This window comes from Silurus aristotelis (genome assembly GCF_946808225.1).
Source record: "Silurus aristotelis genome assembly, chromosome: 19".
Classification (NCBI taxonomy): Eukaryota; Metazoa; Chordata; class Actinopteri; order Siluriformes; family Siluridae; genus Silurus; species Silurus aristotelis.
The window spans coordinates 23433780-23458189 of NC_139592.1; the positions used below are offsets into that span (position 1 = coordinate 23433780).

The window sequence follows — 24410 nt, forward strand, 5'->3', positions numbered from 1 at the left end:
ATTTAGGGAGAACCAGGATTACGGGGGGAACCGGGAGACTATGGCTACCAGGGGGACAAGGTAAGAGAATGGGAAGGGGAACGTTTTAATTGTTTAGTTTCTGAACTCTTTTAAACAATTGCTAACATTTAGATCTTAAATCCTGAATGGAGATTTGAGGTGCTTAGCGATATTTCAAAACATTCCTCTTTGTTCAGGGGGCTGCAGGTATTCCTGGACCACCAGGCCCACGTGGAAAACCCGGACCAATGGTATGTGAGATGGGCTTCATCACAGCATCTTCATAAAAGCTTCAGTAAATGTACTTTCTTAAAAAAAATGTTTGTAGCTTGCACAAGATCAGCACCTGCGTAGCCTTCAGTGCACCAGCTCTCCGTGCTGTGGGTGAAGCTTTGATGCTCCTGAGTGACTCGTACAAGACAGAGCTCAGGGTTGATTGCCATTTTGTACTTGTGCCCAGTTTGGAAGACGAGGGAGCGCTGCCGCGACTTGTCGAGCTCCTGTAGAATTCACTGTTGGCTTAATGTTAGAGTCCATTTGTCTTGTGTCTGTGATAGGTGAACATCAGCCTGAGTTACTGGAGACCAAGCCTCTATCTGTTTGTGCATACCTGAGCATATTAATTACACGTACCTCCTTTTTGTCTTTGTCTGAAAGGGAAAAACAGGTGACCTAGGTGCCCCAGGACCACCAGGACCTCCTGGACCTGAGGTATGGACCACCAACTCATCACCAATATGCACATCAATCCACATCAAAACTCAAAAACATGAAAATATATATGATAGAATCAGTCCAGGCAAATGACTTGCTCTTCATCAGATTAGACCGTGAAGGTTCCTCACTGAGTTCCTCAAATCCTGAACTGACCTGAATGTCAGTCCTTGGTTATGATGCAGTATGTTGAAGAATGTTTCTTTGAAATTCTATACTATAATTATCTGGTCTTGTGTTTGGACCTGCATATTAAAGTCATTTAATTACTTCTGTCTCAAAAAACATTTTAGCAGAACTTTAGTTTACAAAGCAGGTGATTTAAGATAAAAAAAAATAATAAATTGGCGTCAGTGATTTGAAAGCACTCAGGTACTCGTGTTTGAAGTGAATGCTGTAGGTCACTAAGCTCCCCGGGATTAGCGCAGTGCTAGCATTAGAGCTCGGGGGCATTAGGTAATCAAACAGCACGGTTTAGAAGCCTCTTGAGTAGCGTTTATAATAGTTACTGTATTTGAGGTTCCATTAGTCAAGTGTTTTTGATGCCAACTGTTTTTTCTGGGAAACATGAGGAGATAAGAAGTGTTTACAGCAAGGCTTTGTTCAGCATCTCAGTCTAGATTGGACATGGCATCAGTGGCTGTACTTTTTAGAAATAATCACTGTGGAAGTTTTCTCGAGGCTCTGTCTAGTTAAACCTGATTCCATCTGGGCTGCAGATGCTGGATGAAGATCAGTTCAGGTCTGCGTATTGAAGGACTTGCACGAGCTGTTTGCCATCTAGTGGATTTCTGTCCACACGACACTCTGGATGAAACCAGACTGAATTTTTACTCAATTCAGGAACGAAACGTAACTGATAAAAATGTGTACTATCTACAATATTCATAAAATTAGGTCTAATCTAAATTTAATTATAATACAAATAGAATAAAAATAAAGATCAGACTTTTTGGTTGAGGTGTTTTCTTGAGATTAGATTTCTTGAGTGAACAGGACTTTTCTGGCTAAATTGCTACACATGTTAATTGGACTTTAGATTAGACAGAGATTTAGAAAGAGATCAGACTTGCTGTTGAATATATTTTTGTTAGATCAGCTTAGTGTGGATAAGATGCTGTTGACAGATCAGGCTCCTTGTCTAGCTGGAGATAAGATCTTTTTTTGTTGAGATGCTAATAGTAGTATTAGACTCACTGTATATGAGAAGCTTCAGCCAAAGATCAGACTCATAGTGAAGGAAACGTCTGGGACGAAGATCAGATTTTTGTGGGTGACCTACTGTGATAAAAATGCTGTGATTGGATTTTGAGTTGAAGTCCGTATTGTTATTGAGATGTTTCCCGGAGATCAGACTCATTGTGGCTGAAGTAATGCAGACAAAGATCAGACTTTTTGTGGAGGTACAGACTGATTGATGCTTTTGAAAATGATCAGACTTTTTGTGGTTTTGGTACCTTTGATAAACAGATGATATAGAAAAATGACCAAAGCGCCACAGGCGGGAATCAAATTAGTCGCCTGAGATTAGAAGAAGAAATCAGACTCTTATGGTTGCACCATCAACTTTCTGAACAAATTAATTCCTAATTTATAGCAAATAAAATCCCCTGACATGAATTCACTATTAATCTTTATTCTGTGTCTCGATGAGTAAAATGTCATGTGACTCGTAGAGACAATGAGATCAGAGACGTCGTTTTTTTCCTCAGGGATTTCCTGGAGACATCGGGGCTCCTGGTCCTAACGGTCCTCCAGGCCCAAAGGTAAAGAAACTACTTTCCTGAGAGATTTGTAGTGATTAGAGAAGTATGGAGTCTGATCTTAGATCAGACATCTGTTCTTTTTAATGTAAATGTATATTTATTTATATTTTCTCATAATGCTCTTCTGTGTTGAACTGGAGTCCAGTCCAGGATTTATTTCAACCCCAGTAAACGCTGACTAGGTTTTTATTTTTATATTTTAATACTTTTGTTTTACTTCTGTTTTATTTGCTGTAGTTCTGAACATCACTACTTGTTTGTATGATTCCATATACTGTATAAAATCATAAAACAACCTTTTGATGGTTTAAGAAAAGTTCCTAAATCTAATCTTTATTAGATGCTGATGCTGATGAGAATAAGACACTTGTCCCAGTTAGCAGTTAGCATTCGGGTAGTTTCTGCTAGCAAACATGCTAACCTACAACTTAGCTGATGGTTCCACATGTAGTTTAGTGGTGAACATGAATTCTACTTTGACTCCAGATTTAAAGCTGGACTTCATCGTTTTCTAGACTGAGATCACGTACATGTTACGGCCAAAAGTTTGTGGACACCTGACTGTGAGATTGCCACAGTATGTGCTTCTTTTTAAACATCCCATTTCACATGTAGTCACCATTACCCGTTATATCTTCCACTCTTCTGGGAAGATGTTCTACTAGATTTTGTGTGGAGATTCATTCAGCTACAAGAGTGTTAGTAACGTCCTGATGTAGGTGAGGAAGTGAGGAGGCCTGGGGTTCAGTCAGCATTCACATTCATTGGGTTCAATAGGGCTGAGGTCAGAGATCTATAACAGGAGATCTTCCACACAATTCCAACCTATGGAAAGCAGATCTTCATGAAACTGGCTTTGTGCACTTTGTGCCATGCTGGAACAGGTTTGGGTCTCCTAGTTCAAGTCAAGGCAAAAACTTAGTAGGAACAGTTTGGAGAAGAACCACATAAGAATGGAAAAGTCAGGTATACTTTTGAATTTTGACCATCAAACAAAACAAAACAAAACAAAAAAACACTTGAGATTTTAACAGATTTATCATTGTGTGTGTGTGTGTGTGTGTGTGTGTGTGTGTGTGTGTGTGTGTGTGTGTGTGTGTGTTTGTGTGTGTGTGTGCGCACATGTGTGTGTGTGTGTGTGTGTGTGTGTGTGTGTGTGTGTGTGTGTGTGTGTGTGTAGGGTGTCGATGGACCGAGGGGACCGCCGGGGCCTTTAGGGCCGAAGGGAACAGAGGTGATAAACTTGTCTTTTTGAATAGTTTTTTTTCCTGGTTTATACAATCTAACAGCTTTGCCTTTTACACACACACACACACACACACACACACACACACACACACACACACACACACACACGACCAGTGGAATGTTTTGATGTCCCAAATAAAGTGTTTATGTTGCCTCATCTTTGGATTATTTACTGAAGCGGTTCCTTGTGTGCTTCTTTCCAGGGAGATGAAGGCCCTTTGGGTCTACCTGGTGGTCCTGGTCCTATTGTAAGTGTGTATTTGTGTGTGTCTAACAAGTGTGTGTGTGTGTGTGTGTGTGTGTGTGTGTGTGTGTGTGTTTACTGTATTTGTGGTAATTTCATGCTGTAATCCTGATTTTGTGTGTGTGTGTGTGTGTGTGTGTGTGTGTGTGTGTGTGTGTGTGTGTGTGTTTCAGGGCAGGCCTGGACGGAAAGGTTATATTGGTGATCCAGGACCTGAAGGACTGAAGGTAAAGTTCAGGAATTTACTTCCACGAATAAAATTATAATGATTATAATAATGGTTGTTGTTGTTGTTGTTGTTGTTGTTGTGTCAATACAAAGCAACCAGAATCATTTATTTGAACAATAGCTTTCTGAGAACTTGGCAGACGCGAGTTCAGCCTAGTTAAAGTTTATGTTTCCTCGCTCGGGTTCCCTCAGCGCGTTGCGTTTTCGGCCCAGGTGCTGAAGGCTTCGCTCTGGTGGGTCGCTTGATGTGGATAAAAAACGTGTTGCGGTTCATTATGACGGCTCAGGAATTCTCTCAGGGCCGTCATTACAGGATAATGACTAGATTTGGCGATGAAAGAAAGAATGAGACAGGAAACGTGTGAGTGAGAGAAGCACAGGTCCTGTTTTTCCTTCATCTATTCATGGTTTGTTGTATGTGATGTTGGCAGGGTGAAGTCGGCGACCAGGGGAACGTCGGCAAGAGCGGACCTCCAGTAAGTACAACGTGTTACTTCTAAAGCATGAATAGGAATAAAGTGTTAAACAGGTTTCTACCTGCGGTGGAGTTATTTATCATTTCAGAATATATCACACACACACATATTTACATATATGACACATAAGAATGAGGTACTTTTATAAAAAACCATGAAGATGGAGATGCATAATGAGAATGCAGATCTTACAGATATACATTCATGAACCTGTGTCAGTCACGGATCTTGGAAAGTCACATGATTTATTCATGCACATTAAAAATACTTATTAAACTATTTCTGTGTGAAATCACACATTGGGCCTCCCCATATAACCAAAATGGTATGATCCTCATTTCATAAAGTCTCTGAGAAGATTCAACACAAGGGTGTTAGTAGCGTCAGGTACTGATGTAGGGGAGTTTTGGAGCTCTATTGCAAGAGATCTTCCACATCTTACAACTCATGTAAAGCAGATCTCCATGGAGCTGGCTTTGTGCACAGGGGCATCTCAATGCTGGAATAGGTTTTGAGTCTCCTGGTTCAAGTGAAGGGAGAATATCATGCTGCATCCAAAGACGTCTGATACAATTGTGTGCCTCCAGGTTTGTGGTAACAGTTTGCGGAAGAACCACATGTGTTTGGTGTCCAGAAGACACAAATGGAAGATCTGTTCAGTACTGTTCATGCATCTGCGGTGCTGGAAACATCATTGTTCATTTCTATGTAGTTAAATGACACCTGATAGGCAGATCATTCTCATGTGAAGCCGAGATCTTTGTATGTTTTTTGAAGCAGTGTTTGTAGACAGATTCCTCAGATCTGAGGACACGGTACAGAATAAAATTAGTCCAAACTCAGAAGTGCTGAGTTTCCCGGTCTCAGAGTTGACCCACAAGCCTTTTTTTCATCTTGTACGAGAAGACATCAAAGCAGAGAGAGATGTCTGGGAAATTGACGAGTTGTAGATCAGATATCAGCTGTGCGAGTTTGTTCTTGATAGCAGAACTGTTGAAAATATTCCAGTGAAACGTCTCCAGAAAATCAGCACCAGTGTTGCAACATCCGACACACACACTGACACACACACACACACACACTGACACACACACACACACACACACACACACACACACACACACACACACACACACACAGCGTAATTCAGCGGAAAGCTGAAACTGTGATCTGTGGAGACAGAATGGTGAGTGATTGTGTTCAAACCAACAACATGCCATTAATTTGTTGTTCAGAAAAAGGGTTATTTTTTCACCAGAATACCACCCACATGTGTCAAGAGTTGAAAATCTGGTGCAATATATTTTTAATTGTTTTCGCTATTTTCCCAACCGAAGCCAGAACACATCACATTACAGACACCTAGCAGAGGGTGAAAAGCACGTAGAGATCAACTGAATTATTGGTTTTGCCAATTAATCGGTACCGATAGTTGATTGCTGGAACATAGCGATAGTTTTTCCGGGTCGCGTTATACAGTAGAAGTGCGCTGCATGAAGGGTGCTATATTATAGTTATTATTTATGCTCTTATGTACATTTAAGCACATTTTCACAATTCAGTATTTATTTATTAATTTTTTTTAATGTTCAGTGTCAGTGTCAGGGCCATGATCCTGATTCCCATCAGCCACTGCACCCTCACATACCACATCACATGATCTCTACACCTGAATTGTGTTACCTTCTAATCAGCATTGTAATAGCATAGCAATAACCAGTTGAACTTTGATTTAAAACAATAGAACTGCTGCTAAATTGATGTGGTGTAAGAGGAATAAACTCCTCTGGGATTCTGATTGGTGACAGTATCTATGCTCAATCACAACACTGCACTGATGATTCATTTCCTGTACCGACAAGACACGGAATTTTATTCCTTTACCGAAAACACACTGCGCAAATGATTGAATTGAACTGAGAAATTAGTTACAGAAACCTCGTGGGTTAGCAGCCTGCTAGCATTGTTTATTTGTAAACAGGCAGAATTGTTTGTTAATGAATACAAGCTGCGGACTACAAATTGGCCAAATGCAAAGAAATTAAAACCGTTTACGCACTACAGTAACTTTCGCTGCATCAAGACTTGAATACATTTCAGATGTTGTACATTTTGGCGTGTAACGTCGGTGTGTAGAAACGTTTGTGGTTTTTGCTAAAGCTTAAAGAGCTGTAATTAGGTCATCTTCCTGTCTACCACACAAAAGACTGAAGATCGTTGCCTGGAGAACATGAACTTGTGTATTTTCCAAGCTGTAACTGAGACAAATATAGGAGTCCGTTTATTTTTTTTACCTCCAGGGTTACAGAGACGTTACATTTGCATTTATATTTATGGCATTTGGCAGACGGTATTATCCATAATGGCTTACAATTATCTCATTTATACATCTGAGCATTAGAGGTTTAATGGCTTTGCTCAAGGGCCCAGGAGTGGCAGCTTGGTGGTGCAGGGATTTGAACTCACAACTTTTAATCAGAAGTCGAATGTCTTAACTACTGAGCAGATATTTTACTCACCTAAAGTTCAGGGGCAACAGGTCCTTCTTCTGATCATCTAGAGGAAAGTGTGTAAACTCTGTTCCCAGTGTTTGCCCAGTGTCTGCAGAGACCTACCCCAGGGTAAGAAGTGCAGTTTACTGTTGCGTTCAACCCCTTTTCATATCTTTCAAGGATTCATGGTCTGTTAGAGTCGTCTGGACATGTAGTGTCATCATCGTGGAATTAAGCCCTCACACTGGGCGAGCGAATGTCAAATACAAATCCATCAAATGCACTGTACACAAAGGCTGAGATTTACTGCATAGGTTTTTCCACTGATAGGGACGCACATGCTGAACATGCCCAGTCAAAGTCCTATCACTTAATCCTGTCTAAAAATTGTACCTGATCCAAGCGTCGTTGCTCTAACATCAAGACGTGGGTTGTGTTGAAGCGAACGAAGCGGCTTCTGAGTGACACCAGTTATTGGGACTATAAATTATTAAAGTATGCCAGTGAACTCTTGGGATGAGTCCAGGACAGTGTTAATGATTACAGCAGCAGAAGGTCTCAATGGTCAGTTAGTACAACCCCAATGTGCACCCAGGAAACGTGTCTATAACGTCCTGACGTCACAATTTGTCCAAACTCGCTCAAATCCTTACGCTCGCTCATTCTTCCTGCTTTGAACATCAACTTTGAGGACAAAATGTTCACTTGCTGCCTAATACAGTGGTCCCCTGGGAAGATTCCCGCGTATTTTAAGATCATCCACAACTTACTGTTAGTTACATTCCAAATGAGATCCCGCGGATTTTCCGAACCTTGAATTATCGGGGGTTGACTGTAAATATATCCACCCACTAACAGGCAATAATGTCATAATGTGATAATGTGATAATGTCATAATGTTATAATGTCAATGTTATAATGTCATAATGTTATAATGTTAATAGTCATAATGTCATAATGTTATAATGTTATATGTCATAATGTCATAATGTTATAATGTCAATGTTATAATGTTATATGTTATATGTCATAATGTTATAATGTTATAATGTCATAATGTCAATGTTATATGTCATAATGTTATAATGTCATAATGTCATAATGTTATAATGTCATAGTCATAATGTCATAATGTTATAATGTTATAATGTCAATGTTATATGTCATAATGTTATAATGTTATAATGTCAATGTTATAATGTTATAATGTCAATGTTATAATGTTATAATGTTATAATGTTATATGTCATAATGTTATAATGTCATAATGTCATAATGTTATAATGTTATAATGTCAATGTTATAATGTTATAATGTTATAATGTTATATGTCATAATGTTATAATGTCATAATGTCATAATGTTATAATGTTATAATGTCAATGTTATAATGTTATAATGTCATAATGTTATAATGTTATAATGTCATAATGTTATAATGTTATAATGTCAATGTTATAATGTTATAATGTCATAATGTTATAATGTTATAATGTCAATGTTATAATGTTATAATGTTATAATGTTATAATGTTATAATGTTATAATGTCAATGTTATAATGTTATAATGTTATAATGTCAATGTTATAATGTTATAATGTTATAATGTTATAATGTCAATGTTATAATGTTATACTTGATCAGTGTATAATATAATGAATGAGATTTAAGAAGTGTAATAATGCACATACCTCGATGTGCCTCACTATGGGTTTGGACAATCACTGAACAATGCCACTGTCACTCAGGTCGTCTACAGACACATTCCACAGGTTATAGTATTTACCCCAACACACAACCCCCTCGAAGCACCTTTGCCAGTCCCTGGGTTTTGCCCCATATATCAGGCTTGCGCTCCATTAAACGTGGTAGAGATTATAGTTTGGTTGAGTTTCTCTGGTATGGTCCTGCATGCATTCTGGTGTCTTTCTCTGTTCTGCCTTTAACTTCTCTTCCTGGGTTCTTCATCTGGGTGTTTGCAGGGAGAAGAAGGACTTCCAGGAATTCCAGGAGTGGCTGGCCCACCTGGGGAAAAAGTAAAGTGACTTCTCTGTCTTCTTTTCATGATTGATGAATAGAAAAGTCTTGTGTGTCTTGAATCGTATGGAATTTAGTTGATGCTTGTGCCTGAAGGAACTTTTAGTCAACAAAAGAGCTTTCACGTCAGTCACACACACGAGTCACAGGATTGAAACTGGATGTTAATTCTGAGTATTATCTCGAATAAACGACCTCACAGCTCCAACAATCCTCACTTCACTATTGGGGGCCGTCTTTAATGTTCTCCCCATGTTTCCTCCCTGGTTTACTGAGGTGTGAATAAAGTGAGATCGCAGATTCGGGGTTTGTCCTCGCTTTATAGTTCACTGTATAGTCTTTTATTTATTATCCTTTATTTAGCACAAAAATAAAACACAATGCAAAACAAGATAAAAAAAAATATAATTCATCTGCGGTGCAGGGATTATTTTAAGCCTCTGCCTATACAATTAAGAAAAACAAAAACAACGAATACAATTAAGCAAATTTAAAACAATTAATGTGAGTGTAAATGACTGCAAATGCATTAGAACCCTGATATACGTTTTCCAAAAACAAATATAATACATAAAGTGTGTAACGAGGAAAGAAAGGAAAAAAAAAGCATCACTAAGACGATCCTTTCAACATCTTTTTTAGCATGTTAAAGAAGAACATGTCTTAAATAAATAAACCATTCCATAATTGAATACGTCTAAATCTTATCCAATCTTCACCTCTACAAGTGAGAATTTTAAGAAGATGGAATTCTGAAAATTGACAAGTTAAATATGAATTTGCTTTAAAATTCATTCTTGATTGCTTTGAAATGTCCACGCGCTCAAATATATCTAACATAGAAAAATATTCATATCATAAATAGAAAGGAGCTGAAGTTTCTGAAATAAAGAAGAATTCTATGCATTTGATTGGGTTGCGATCTTAACAATGACCAGAAGATCAGAAAAACATGATGTTTATGATGAATGAATGTTTTTAATCTTGCAGGACAATCATTGAGGAATGAACTACTGAGGTTTAAAATAAGACTATAGAGAAGTCATGGGGACTTTCTATAAAAACACATATTTTTCTCTCTGTTTTGACCTTCCGTCCACACTGAGACACGTTTCAGTCACAGAAATGATGCAGGTTCGAAGCGTTTTACGTGTTGCTCAGTACAGAGACGTGAGCGTTTCAGACGGTTCAGAGTGGATGAGCAACTTTTGGAAAACGATTGAAAAGTGTGCACAGTGCGTGTTTAGACAAAAGCTTTATTATGATCCGGATTAGTGTAGACGTAGACGTGTTTCACATGACTTTCTGGTTACCTTTAGACTCAGTCTGATGCACAAAAAAATTCCAACGTAATTTACCTTCGAATGAACTGTGGGTGAATATTGGTTTAAAATGTCACTTGTTTGTTTTCTCAGGGAGACCGTGGTCCAGCAGGGCCTTTGGGTCCACCAGGAGAGAAGGGTTCAATGGTAAGAACATTCTTAGACATCACTGCTTATACAAACCAAAAGTGCTTTAGTGTTTTTTTAGGATTTTACCGATTCCGATAACTAGGTTGGACTGTACTTGTCGATAACTGATTAATCAACCGTATTTAAAAAAAATAAAGTCTGAAAACCCAGTTTTTAAAAATGGATACTGAATAAAAATTTTCATAAAACATTCCATGTAAAATAGCCCTGAACTTTATTACAAAAATAAAAACTAAATGAAATTAATATGTAATAAAATTATATAATAATTAATTTTATAATTCATAAATGATAAATAATAAATAAAATATAGCGAGCAGTGTGAAGCGAGCAGTGGCACTTGTAAAAACAGCAGTCAGTGATTCGCTTCTAGAGGCCGCTCTTGTAATGACAGCTGATTGGAACCCGGAAAAACTATCTGTATGAATAACCAATAGTTTCAGTAATTAGCTATCGGTGCCGAATAATCGGTTTTGATCAACCTCTAGTGTAAACTGGATCTGGACTTTCTCCATTTAATGATAATACTGCATATTGCACATTATTTCTCTTTGGCTTCCAAAAATTATACTGTTTCTCCTTATTTTGTGACTTATATTATTTATATGCCTGTTGTTAAGGGCTATCCAGGCTTGCCAGGAGGTCCTGGAGATGTCGGCCCACAAGGGCCACCGGTATGTTCTGCTGCCCGAATCACAAATACTGTGTAATTAATTACATCCCTCTCCCTCTCCCCCCACAATGTTAAGTAAAATCTATATTTCATTTTAGGGTCTCACGGGTCTGAGGGGTACTCCAGGTGTTCCTGGAACAAAAGGAAGGAGGGTAAGCCTCTAATTGCGGTATCGTTTTATTTCATCATTGAGTTTTATTCTTTATTATGACCTGTAGGGATAAAGCTGATTATGATGTCAGAGTAACAGTGTTCTAGGTGTTAAAGTGTGCATTATTTTTCTCCTGGCAAATCATGAATCTGCAAATAATCAACACTTGAAAGGAATCCTGATTTGCAGGACCCATGTGCTGATTGCTGTACCATCTTTCATCTTGCACAAGGTTTTGCATAATCGTCCTGTTGAGATTCTTCCAGCTTGGTGTCATCCATCTGTTTCATGTGAATCGTATAAAAGTGTTCAAAGTGAATTCATCAGCTCTGTCCATCGTAAAACCCTCCGTGGACACGATGAGGTCACGATCAATAAACCAGAACCACTCGGGGACTAAAGCCTTCATATACATACACTTTGAAGTGTGCACTCTGTGCGTTTTGGCAGCAGTGCCCCCTCATGGTCAATACCTGAAGGACATCCAGAACTTGTTCGGTGGAGTCGGATCTCCAGCGCTTTGGTGGAAAGTAAAGTGGTGTGTCTGTACAGGATAACAGTCTGCTAGACGAGCGAGTACAGAATGCCACAACATGTGTGCTCCAGCTGAGAAAGCCATACCGCTACTGTCGTCTGTCTCGCTTCCCCAGTTTATTGCTTCATTAGCGATCTTATATCTGATTGTACAGGAAGTGCATGTATTTGCCCTTAAACAATTATATACGTTCAACCTACACATGGTAGCACTTACCACATGTATCCAGATGTTCTGACTGTTTAAACAGGACTTCTTTTTCCTGTTTATTTCCATTTCTTCAAATAGAAATCTGTTTTGTTTTTTTTGTTTTTCTGGGAGGGGGCTTGTTTGTTTGGGGGTCTGTATTCCCAGCAGATCTTTTTAGAAGTAATTAGTGATGGATCCTTGAGATCTTGTGCAGATCTGCTGCTGTGATGATGGAAAATGTATAAATGACAATTCTTTGTTAATTTCTCTGTTAAATTGTATGCTTGGGCAAGAATTAGGAATCGGTGTTACGTATATTTGGAAGCTTCAGGCAGCTTAATGTTCTGCACTTCCTGAAGGAACCCTACATGTTACCCTGTGTGATTTTGAAACGTCTTGAACGGTTGAGACCTCCAAAGACATCAAGCGTTCCTCCATCGCAGCTGTAGATATGAACTTGTTTTCTTTTCCCGCTTGGTTTGTGTAATTGTGAGATCTTAGTGTGTGTGAAGATCCAACTGATTACATTCTAGACATTGTGAGTGTTATCAGTGTTGTGTGTTCTGGTGTGTTTGGTGCATGAGCTTAGGGTGAGGTATTCATACGCTTTCTGTACCTGGTTTTGGGATTAGGGTTTCCACGTGCCAAGTCCGTGGGTGGGAGCGAGATAAACCTGCGTGATCTTTCGGATCTCCGTTTGATTAGGTTTGTTTTGATGGTGAGCTGCTCACACCTGCCCGAGCGAACCAAACTGTGAAAACAAACATGCCAGAGTTTGATGCAGTTCGATCGAAAAATCAAAAAGAGTTGGGAAAGAAAATAAACAGAAGCGTGTTGCAGTCTGAAACGACGCTCAGATGTAGAAAATGTACGATACACAATTCTGTTCCAGGAAATGTTCTGGAATTATTTCAAAATATTAAATACAGATATAAAGAGTTTAAAGGTTTTTTTTATAAAGATCTCTGCAGAATAGGTGGAATATAAACCTCCAGGATGTGATGTAACAGTTACTGTATGTCAACTATTAACCTTTAGGCTTAATGATGTCCCCCATTCAGCGTGCTAAGCTTTAGCCTGTGCCTGTTCGCTAGAGTGCCATAGCTAACATCTGGATTATGTTCATATCAGGGGCCAAGAGGAGCCGACGGACCCCCCGGAGAACCGGGACCAGAGGGCATCAAGGTATCACACCATTCACGCCTGGACATATCTACACACGGATCTTTTTCTCTCACTTCAATATAAAGAGTTTCTTTTGTATTTACAGGGAGAAAAGGGCGAGCCGGGCCAGAAAGGAGCTTCTGGGTTTGCTGTAAGTTCCACAACTTCTGCATGATGCTGAACACACCTACTTTCAAACCTCTGATTCGTGTGTGTTTTTGCAGGGCAAAGCAGGAAGTCCAGGAAAGCGAGGATCTCCAGGGCCTCCGGTATGTCCACATATAACACCTACATTTCATCCAGTGTATGTGTTTTGGAGACTAGAAGACACTCGTATGTCACTTCTGTTGGAATGTGGGAATCGGTTTATATACGAATGATCTGTGTTTGAGGTACGAGTGTGTGTATTAGTATCATAGGCATCGTGGACTAAAACAGCAAAGTGGATGTTGAGCTTCAGTCCCTGTTCCGGTAAAACTGTTAGCAGAGAAACCGATCGCATCTGAACAGGACGCACAATGTCCAGAGTTTAAAAGTCATCAATCAGCATGTTGGATATCTGGACGAATGAGCATGACCTCATGACCATGTGTGACGTGAAAAGATTGTCTTTTCTTTGCTCGTGAAATGAATCCAGTCCAGATAGAGTGTAAAATTTCAAGACTGAAGTAAGAGGTCTGAGAACGTTCTGCTGCACTGCTCTGGACAGTCTGAAGGACGTTCTATGAGTCGCTTTGAACATTCCGGAAATGGGTTTATACAACAACCGAGATGTGAAATGTGAACATCTGAATGACTTCTATGTGTGAATTTTGCTGAATGTTCGTTTCACAGAACCCGTCATTATCACCCTCATTTCCTCTGAACTCGTAACTCGTAACACATGCTGGGCGACCGGAGAGGGAAGTAGGAAGTTACAGAACGTCTCTCTGTCATTAGTGCTGGTGATGTGTGTGTGTATGTTTAATAGCCTGAGGATGCTGTTCCAACTGAACCCTTTTCTCGGTCTCTTTCCAAGTGGTTTTAGATCCACAGCGCCCTCTGGTGCTACAGATGGAAAAACTGAACCTGATGTACATGATGTGGTTTGAATTTACTCAAACATATTGGGTGTTTTCTGCTCTGACATCTAAATGTTGACTCATTATGTGGTAGAAAGTGCTGTAGAGGAGCAGGCCTTCTGATTTTCTGTTAAACACGTCACAGCAGAAAGAACATCAGTGAGAAGACAGTTAACCTCAGGCTCTCAGACATGAGACAGGGAGTCTGAGGCTTCCTCACCATCACTATGAGACTTCCTCATCATCACTCTGAGACCTCTTCATCATCACTCTGAGACCTCTTCATCATCACTCTAAACCTTTCTCACCATCACTGTGAGAATTCCTCATCATCACTCTGAGACTTTCTCACCATCACTCTGAGACCTCTTCATCATCACTCTGAGACTTCCGAACCATCACTCTGAGACCTCTTCATCATCACTCTGAGACTTCCGAACCATCACTCTGAAACCTCTTCATCATCACTCTGAGACTTCCAAACCATCACTCTGAGACCTCTTCACCATCACTCTGAAACCTCTTCATCATCACTCTGAGACTTCCAAACCATCACTCTGAGACCTCTTCACCATCACTCTGAAACCTCTCCATCATCACTCTGAGACTTCCGAACCATCACTCTGAGACCTCTTCATCATCACTCTGAGACTTCCGAACCATCACTCTGAAACCTCTTCATCATCACACTGAGACTTCCAAACCATCACTCTGAGACCTCTTCACCATCACTCTGAAACCTCTTCATCATCACTCTGAGACTTCCAAACCATCACTCTGAGACCTCTTCACCATCACTCTGAAACCTCTCCATCATCACTCTGAGACTTCCGAACCATCACTCTGAAACCTCTTCATCATCACTCTGAGATCTTTTCATCATCACTCTGAGACTTCTTCACCATCACTTTGAGAATTCTTCACTCATCCTAATTCCTGGACCTTCTCAGATCTTCTTTCTTATCAAGCAATTAATGGCGCATGAAAAAATTATTTATAGGAGACTCAATGAAGTAAACCTCGGCTGGTCAGCTTCACAACCTGTAATTGTGATGAGTTCCTGTGAGGAGGAGGAAACCGAGGCGCTGCAGTGGCTGAGCTTCGTTATTGGATGGTGTTTCATTGTTAAGTCATTTCTAGTTCTGTGAGCGTTTGACTTTTATGGAGTTTGTGGGTGTGAACATTCTTGATAATGTACAGCTGAAAAATATTTGAGACTTTGCAGCAGCTTCACATCCATCAAACCGCAAGTTATTCGTAGATGTTTTCTCACGTAGATATTTCTGCTCTTCTAGCCAGTCAATTTCCATGTCTGATAAAGATTTTTAATAATAGTCGTTGAGATACGATCAGGAATGCTGGAGATGTGGTGGAGTGTTTCCAGGTCCGGGTTGGCGTGATTCTATCCCAGCATGGTAATGGTAGCGGGAAGGGTTGTGTGGAGATACGGTGTATCCTGTAGAAGATAATGAGGCGTGTAAACAGGAATGAAAGGAGAACAGATGAAGCACTGTGGGTGACATGTCTGAGAGGAGTCTGAGCACCAGGCTGCAGTCATTTCCTGTTGTTCATGTTAACAGCATGCGGCTGGTTCTCATAGACAACAACACGACCACTTCTTGTCTGTCCCTGCAGTGTAATGACGCCCAGAGAAACCCAGTTGACACAGGAGGCAATTAAATCAGAATCACTTCATCTGTCACAACATTTCCTCTGTGTTTAAGATCTGATCGTTCTGCTTCCACACAACATGTAAACACACTGCTTTCACATTTATCACTTTCTCTCAGGTTCACATTTCCTTGAGATAGAATCTTCTTCTAACTACTCTGCTGACTGGTTCTGGTTTTCCTCCACCATATTTCCAGATTTCTATGTTTTAACACTTTTATTTACTTTCGGTTCATTTCGGTTCTCATCCTCACTTTGGGACCTTCTCATCTTTACTCTGGGACCTTCTCATCCTCACTCTGGGACCTTCTCATCCTCACTCTGGGACTTTCTCATCCTAACTCTGGGACCTTCTTAGACCTTCATCCTCCCTATGGGGCTCCACAGGCGTCCTCCTACTCACTCTCTTTTTTTTACTCTGTGACCTCCTCAGAATTTCATCTTCTCATTCTGAAACCTTTTTCTCCTCACCTTGGGGCTTTCACATTCTCCTTTCTCTGGAACATTCTGGAAATCTGAGACTCCCTCATCCTCACTTAGGAGTGTTATCAGACCTTATGGATAGTCCTTAGATTTCTGGGCCTCTTCCTCCTCATGTTGAAACCTCTTCCTCTTCTGCATTTCAGAATTTCATATTTCTATTTTCCTGATCATTGAATTTAAATCTTAAATAAATGACAGTTGATGATGTTTTGTATCTACACACAATAATATCAGTATGGTGCACTTTGTAGGGTTTTGCAGGTCCACCTGGAAGTTCTGGTGAAAGAGGACCTCATGGTGAACCTGTAAGTATTTCAGCTTTATTTTTTATAAACTGGCTAAATTGTGGTTTTGGGAGCAGGGGCATAGGATTTACTTCCTAGCGTTTCATGTGCTGGAAGTGTGTGTGTGTGTGTGTGTGTGTGTGTGTGTGTGTGTGTGTGTGTGTGTGTGTGTGTGTGTGTGTGTGTGTGTGCGTGCCTATCAGCTAGTCTAAACATGTAATCAGTAGGACAGGCCCCTCGTTGCTGCAAAAACACATTGTGGCTGTTTGAAGTAGCCGCACTGTTTTTCCATTCTTACACACACACACACACACACACACACACACACACACACACACACACACACACACACAAACACACACACACACACACCCACACACACACACACACACACACACACACACACACACACACCTTAAGGTCATGTCCTTTATCAGCCTTGTGTTTACCACGTAATTTGGCGATGACAACCGCTTTCTTCACAATAATATTTCCACAAACACATTTATTTAGCTAAGATCTCACACGTAGTCATGTGTGTGTGTGTGTGTGTGTGTGTGTGTGTGTGTGTGTGTGTGTGTGTGTTATTTAGAATGATGAAACATGTTTTGGAGTGCTGAGTCACATAAATGTGATTTCAATCAAAAGTTCTGTTTGTCCATTAGGGGCCTAAAGGGCCAGCGGGGGAACCGGGAGCAGATGGAGAACAAGGACCTGAGGTAAAATTTATTGTAATGCTAGCTCACATCTTAGCCTCTTTATTTTCATGCTAGTTTTTTTGTTAGTGTGTTTATTGTAATGCTAGCTCACATCTTAGCCTCTTTATTTTCACGCTAGTTTTTTTGTTAGTGTGTTTATTGTAATGCTAGCTCAAGTTTTAGCCTGTTTATGAGCTGATCGGTTTATCACGTGCTAGTCATGCTGTAAAATGTTCACTGTACAGCTGTTGGTTTGTGTTTACCGCTATGCTAATTCAGCGTGTTTCCTATAATATAATACATTTTATTTTGTAGCTTATTTAATAGAATGATTAGCAATGCGAAGTTCACAAGAGTTTTGAATCGAGTACTGTGTGTTTCCATTACAGGGGCTTCCAGGACCTGAAGGTGAACAGGGACCTGCTGGAGAACCTGGTGCCAAGGTAAGGAGTTGTATAAACCCATGCTGATGCTGACACCATGAAGAATAGGCGGCTTTGTTCTGTACAGCCGTACAAGTGGTTCAGACTGCGGAGGCGTGCGAGTGTAATTATTTTACCACAAACCGTTTTGTGAATCCCATCAGATGAGGTTTTATAGCTTTGTTATTTTATGAAGAATATGCTGAAAAGTAATGGCACCCCTTATCTGTAAGTGGTTTTACAGTGAAGAACTGCTATACTGATTAGCATGAAAAAACAATTATGATTTAAAAAAAATGACAAAGATCATGATAAAAGATTTTAGTTCAATAATTATTCATTATATTTATAATAACAATAGTAAAAAATTATTACTATTATTCTTATTGCTGTCACTATGCACTAAATTATTACATTAATTAATACATTTAATCCTGCATTCTGATTGGTCAGAAGGTGTTCTGTAATGTATAAACAATTGACTCTTCGCAAAAACCTTAATTTTTGTTGTCATGGTGGCATGGCTTGTTGAACATAGCAGTAGCTAAGGTGTTGCTAACAATTGTTTATACATTTATGAAAACTGTATTTACATAAATCCAGAGAAAGAGACATTAATGTACATTCTTGTTCCTGTAGGGTGAAATCGGACCTGTAGGGGCTGAAGGGGAGAAGGGGCAAGAAGGTGTCAGGGTGAGTCCACATTCTTGCTTCTGAATTACATCTCTGATGTCCCAGAGCCCCAGCTGAGGCCTTTTCCTCTCAGAGACGTCCTGATCATTAACTCAATGTCAGTTGTCCTGTTTTGTTAAAGGTGTGTTTTATTATTAGCATTGGATCTCCAGCTGGATTTCACTGAAGGATACTGAGTGGAGGTTTAATTTTGGACTCAAGGCTCCTCATTATACAGCATGTTCACTCAGGCTGCTTATGACTGTTTAACAACTATGACAATGCTATTACCAGTCTTAACTAGTCTTAACTACATGGTCTCACTGCTGCTACCTGACTGGTCTCACTGCTGCTACCTGACTGGTCTCATTGCTGCTCCCTGACTGGTCTCACTGCTGCTCCCTGACTGGTCTCACTGCTGCTACCTGACTGGTCTCACTGCTGCTCCCTGACTGGTCTCACTGCTGCTCCCTGACTGGTCTCACTGCTGCTCCCTGACTGGTCTCACTGCTGCTCCCTGACTGGTCTTACTGCTGCTACCTGACTGGTCTCACTGCTGCTACCTGACTGGTCTCACTGCTGCTCCCTGACTGGTCTCACTGCTGCTCCTTGACTGGTCTCACTGCTGCTCCCTGACTGGTCTCACTGCTGCTACCTGACTGGTCTCACTGCTGCTACCTGAATGGTCTCACTGCTGCTACCTGACTGATGATGATAATGATGGTGATGATGATGATGATTGTGATGGTGTTGATCAAGATTATTACGGTTGTGAAGATGATGGTTGGATGGATAAGGATTATGATGATAAAGATGATGATGTAGATAATGATGATGAGGATGATAGTGGTGGTGTTGGTGTTAATTTAGTGCATATTTTTCATGAAGTTTGCTGATGTTCTTTATTGAGCTGCTTATGCAGGTGCATACTCTTTTGAAAGCTTGACTGGTCTGATTCTGATGATCTTTGCAAATGCTAATAAGGTGCTTTTACTCAGACCTTTTTGCTACAATTTGTGTGTTTGTATGTGTGTGTGTCAGGGGTCTCCAGGTCCACCAGGAGAAGATGGACCTCAGGGAAAGGACGGGCAAAAGGTCCATAATCATCCAAACAACAACTCTTATTAAATTTTTTTGGTATTTTATTGTGTCTCACTGCATTGTTTGGCTGCAGGGTGAACAAGGTGACCGCGGTGCATCGGGAGAGACTGGGGAACGCAGTGAGGCTGGTGACCCTGGACCTACAGGACCACCTGGAGATGCTGGTACGAAAGGATTCCCGGTGAGTGTTTGTCTGTGAGCAAGTAGGGATCTGAAATAAAATGTTCATATTTGAGTTTGTTTTATTTGAACATGATTTTTTTTATTAGGGACCAGAAGGAAAACAAGGACCACCAGGCAAACGTGGACGTCAAGGAAAGAAGGTAAGGCATGATTCAAGACCTCATGACTGATATTTCAGCTCCTATAACTTCTGGTTGGATCTAGCACTGCACCTTGTGCTACTCCAGTTAGAAAAGTGGTAGTTAAGCGGTCAAGAACACAATGAAACCACCTGTGAGCACCAACAAGCCTCAGGAAGTAGTTTGTGGAGAGTGACAGGAGACAGCACAGTGCGCTTGTAGGAGACACGGTGCTGTTACCCCACTCTCAAACCATGGTTGTGTTAATGTGTATCAGGGTGACCAAGGTCCAGCGGGGCAGCCGGGAGAGATGGGGTCTAGTGGTGAAGCTGGACAGGAAGGAGAACGAGGGCTGAAAGGAGCTCGAGGAACAAGAGGACCAGCGGTTAGTTCCTGAATTATTACATCAGTTCTTTCTTTATTTCACTTTTTGCTTTCCTTTAGTTTATTTGAGTTACACATGCAGAAATGTATTTGAGTTACACATGTGGGGTGAAGTTTATTTGATTTACATGTGTGGTATAGTTTATTTGAGTCACACATGCAGAAATTTATTTGAGTTACACATGTGGGGTGGAGTTTATTTGAGTTACACATGTGGGGTGGAGTTTATTTGAGTTACACGTGTGGTGTAGTTTATTTGAGTTACACATGCAGAAATTTATTTGAGTTACACATGTGGGGTGGAGTTTATTTGAGTTACACATGTGGGGGTGGAGTTTATTTGAGTTACACATGTGGGGGTGGAGTTTATTTGTCTCATTACTGAACTATTCTGACCTTGAACTTGAACACATTTTCCTTGCGTGAGTTTTTGTAAAGCTCAGATTCGGTCTTTTCCTCCACTCTGAAACGTTGCCCAAGCAAAAAAAATCTCCGTTAATCCATTTATAACAGATTTCACCTGCTTTCCAGTTTCAGGTCAGTGACTTAAACACAACAGATCTGAGGTCCATTAGGATTTTAGTTCTTCTGAAAGTTGTCTTTGGAAACTTTGCCTCAGAAAGCTGCCAGAGAACCTGAGTTTTTACAGACGTTCTGTTTCTCTCGGTTTCATTATGGCGGCGTTTATTTTCCTGCATCGTGCTTCGACTTTTATCCGTTCGCTTTCTGACTATATTTGGTCCAGGAGCTCATCAGTGACGTTTCCTCAGGAATATCGAGTTCCACAGATAATAATTTTAATAATGGGCATTGATTTAGCAATTAATGTTCAGATATAAGCTGTAATAAGAAGATTGTGTTGTTAAAAAAACACTTTCAGAAGAATTGACTTGTCTGAATTCCTTAAAAAACGAAACACTTGATGAAGATCGAAACCAGAGCTCGACATGGCGTCTTGTTGACCTTTAGCTGTCAGAATCCGGTGAGTCTAAACAGTAACAGAGTCTGGACTCGAATCAAAGACTCCTAATGGGGTATTATAAAGTTTTTTTCTTCTTCCTAAGTAAATCCATTAAGCATTGTTAGCGTGCTGAGCGTTAATCCATTTCTCCTGCACTCCATGAGGAGCTCACTGAGGAGAAGCAGAAGAATGCATGCAGAACCCATTAGAACTTCTTCCACATCTTGGAGAATATGAAAATAAGAATTTATTTTTTTAGCTCGTTTCAGCAGGAATGTGTTTTGATTAGATATAAGGAAAACTTAGATGGTATCAGGATTTCAGACACAATCTCATTTTTCAGTCATGTGTGTGTGTGTGTGTGTGTGTGTGTGTGTGTGTGTGTGTGTGTGTGTGTGTGTGTTTCATCAGGGTCAACCTGGAGTTATGGGACCACAGGGGGAACCAGGAATGGAAGGGTACACAGTGAGTTACTTTTGCTTTCATTGAAAACAAACACAGGGTTAAACTCTAAAGCGCCCCAGGGAGCCGTCACACGGCACGACCAGGCAGATTCATAAAACAGAAACCTGCACAAAAATTCTCCTCAATTATTTATACCAAACACATCAGAGTCCACACACTCTGAAATAACCTGTAGATTCTCCCCAGATCCATTGTGGCTTCCAAAACTATGAGCTTTCAAGGATTTTTCTCACGTTTTAGATTCCACCGGATTCCAGAAAATTCCATCTCTGTTCCACCTCCAACGAATATTATGACCCTTCAGTGGTCTTCCAGCAACTGTTTCTACAACAAACGTCATTTAGATACCATCAGCTATGAACCAGCTGCACTTAGTGATCGTCTGGATGTATAATAAGGTTCTAATGGTCCCTAATGGTGTCCAGTAGACACTACCATGTGGTCTATAAGTTACAGGAGTTCTAAATGGTATAGAGAGATAATATCAGCAGAAAGCAGAGAACCATAGGATTACACTATTACAGCTTCCATTAAAACCACTACCCTTCCCAATATAACCAGTAAAACCACTACACATCCCAAAATAACCAATAAAACAACTACACTTTCCATTATAACCATTAAAACCAGTACCCTTTTTATTATAACCATTTAAACACTACATTTCCCAATATAACCATTACAACCAGTACCCTTTTTATTATAACCATTAAAGCCACTACATTTCCCAATATAACCATTAAAACCACCACACACCCAATTATAACCATTTAAACCACTGATCTTTCCATTATAACCATTAAAACCACTACACTTCCCATTATGACCATTAAAACCATGACAGTTCCCATTATAACCCCAGGTAATGCTCTGTATCTCTTCATCTAAACTGAAATGATGGTTAAGATAAAGGTACACTACATGGGCAAAAGTTTGTGCACGAATCCACCAACCCATATATCCTTGATCTCAGATGAGCTTCTCCCTGTGTTCTGCTCCACTCTTCTGAGAGGGCTTTTCATTGGAGTTTTGGGTGTGGTGTTGGGATTAGTGTTCATTCATCATCAAAAAGAACTTCAGTGAGCTCAGCCAGTGATGTTGGTGGAGGTGAGGAGGCATCAGTTCCAGATCGCAGAGGTGTTGAGTGTTTTTGAGGACACTGTTCACAGCCATGTCTTCATGAAGCTTGCTTTTGGAGTGTTTTTCAGTGCAGGATCACTATGAAGCTGTGGGAGATCAACGCTCATAAAGAACACAGACATTCCAAGATCAGGCCTTGGATGATTGTGAACATGCAGTTCCTCTGAGCTCTTGCAGTCTGTAAGATTGACGTGTTCCTCAACTGGTTTAAATTTAACAGAAATGCTTTGGATGGCTCGAGTGGGCAGGAATGCTTTTGATTGGTGAGAACATTCCTCCAAAGTCTGCTGTTCACTTTCTCCATGCTGAGAAACAGGTGAATGTGATTAAAGAACGAGATGCAACGAGTGAGGGATGGAGAGCGACATCAAGCAGATTAATGCAGATTAGGATCCATTTACAGTTACATTTCATGTCGGGTTCTCGGCTACAAACCGCCGTTCCCTCAATACACACAAGCGCTTGCTCTGATAAAAGCCAAGTGAAGATCTCCTGGAGAATTCCAAATAATTTTCCTGAAGCAACTTCACTTCCTTGTTGGTGCTACATACTGAGGGTAGGTTCGGAACAGTCAGATCTTTGTGTGTGTGTGAATCAGACTGCAGTTTTAGGGACTTTATATAAGATTAGTCTGCATGTTTTTGCTAGCAGACGCAACAATTTACAGTCTCTGTCTTTTCTTTTTTTCTCCCACTTTAGGGTCATGTTGGAAAGCCCGGTCCACCTGGACCCCCGGGACCTAAAGGTGAAAAGGTAATTAGCATTATTGCCATTGTATAGATCAGCAGGTGTTATATCCCTTTTGGTTGTTGTATGGTTTTGTGACCGGGTATATATATATATGTGTGTGTGTGTGTGTGTGTGTGTGTGTGTGTGTGTGTGTGTGTGTGTGTGTGTGTGTGTGTGTGTGTGTGTTTTATTAGGGTTATCCAGGAGAGGACAGCAAGACTCCAGGACCTCCGGGGCCCTTAGGTGAACCAGTAGGTCTAGATCTCCTTACACCTCCTCTTTCATTACACACCACCGCTGTCTGTTTACACACACACACACACACACACACACACACACACACACACACACACACACATCAAAAGTGCGTTTGTAAACCAAATATAATCTATAAATTGGATTCTAATACAATCTGTTACAATAATTGATTTAATAAATTATTATGGAATTTGTGTGTGTGTGTGTGTGTGTGTGTGTGTGTGTGTGTGTGTGTGTGTGTGTGTGTGTGTGTGTGCGTGCGTGCGCTTGGACAGGGTTCTCTAGGTGAGAAAGGTGATCGAGGCGCCCCAGGAGATAACGGATATCAGGTTTGTTTCTGGATCAGTTTAATAATTTAAAACAAATAGTTTTTCAATGCAGTTAATTGC

At 40.4% G+C, this 24410-nt stretch overlaps 1 protein-coding gene across 1 annotated transcript in view; it reads left to right on the top strand.

The window, feature by feature from the left end:
• col24a1 (collagen type XXIV alpha 1 chain) overlaps window positions 1-24410 on the top strand; it is a 74341-nt gene that overhangs the window by 40596 nt on the left and 9335 nt on the right. Inside the window, exons 17-43 of the mRNA XM_083521445.1 lie at window positions 7-60; window positions 198-251; window positions 658-711; window positions 2427-2480; window positions 3661-3714; window positions 3932-3976; window positions 4146-4199; window positions 4632-4676; window positions 9152-9205; window positions 10622-10675; window positions 11299-11352; window positions 11450-11503; window positions 13358-13411; window positions 13497-13541; window positions 13615-13659; window positions 16857-16910; window positions 17555-17608; window positions 17977-18030; window positions 18649-18702; window positions 19723-19776; window positions 19856-19963; window positions 20052-20105; window positions 20362-20469; window positions 21841-21894; window positions 23734-23787; window positions 23958-24014; window positions 24297-24350. Coding sequence (XP_083377571.1) covers window positions 7-60; window positions 198-251; window positions 658-711; window positions 2427-2480; window positions 3661-3714; window positions 3932-3976; window positions 4146-4199; window positions 4632-4676; window positions 9152-9205; window positions 10622-10675; window positions 11299-11352; window positions 11450-11503; window positions 13358-13411; window positions 13497-13541; window positions 13615-13659; window positions 16857-16910; window positions 17555-17608; window positions 17977-18030; window positions 18649-18702; window positions 19723-19776; window positions 19856-19963; window positions 20052-20105; window positions 20362-20469; window positions 21841-21894; window positions 23734-23787; window positions 23958-24014; window positions 24297-24350 — 1533 coding nt within the window. The remainder of the gene's footprint in view (window positions 1-6; window positions 61-197; window positions 252-657; window positions 712-2426; window positions 2481-3660; window positions 3715-3931; window positions 3977-4145; window positions 4200-4631; window positions 4677-9151; window positions 9206-10621; window positions 10676-11298; window positions 11353-11449; window positions 11504-13357; window positions 13412-13496; window positions 13542-13614; window positions 13660-16856; window positions 16911-17554; window positions 17609-17976; window positions 18031-18648; window positions 18703-19722; window positions 19777-19855; window positions 19964-20051; window positions 20106-20361; window positions 20470-21840; window positions 21895-23733; window positions 23788-23957; window positions 24015-24296; window positions 24351-24410) is intronic.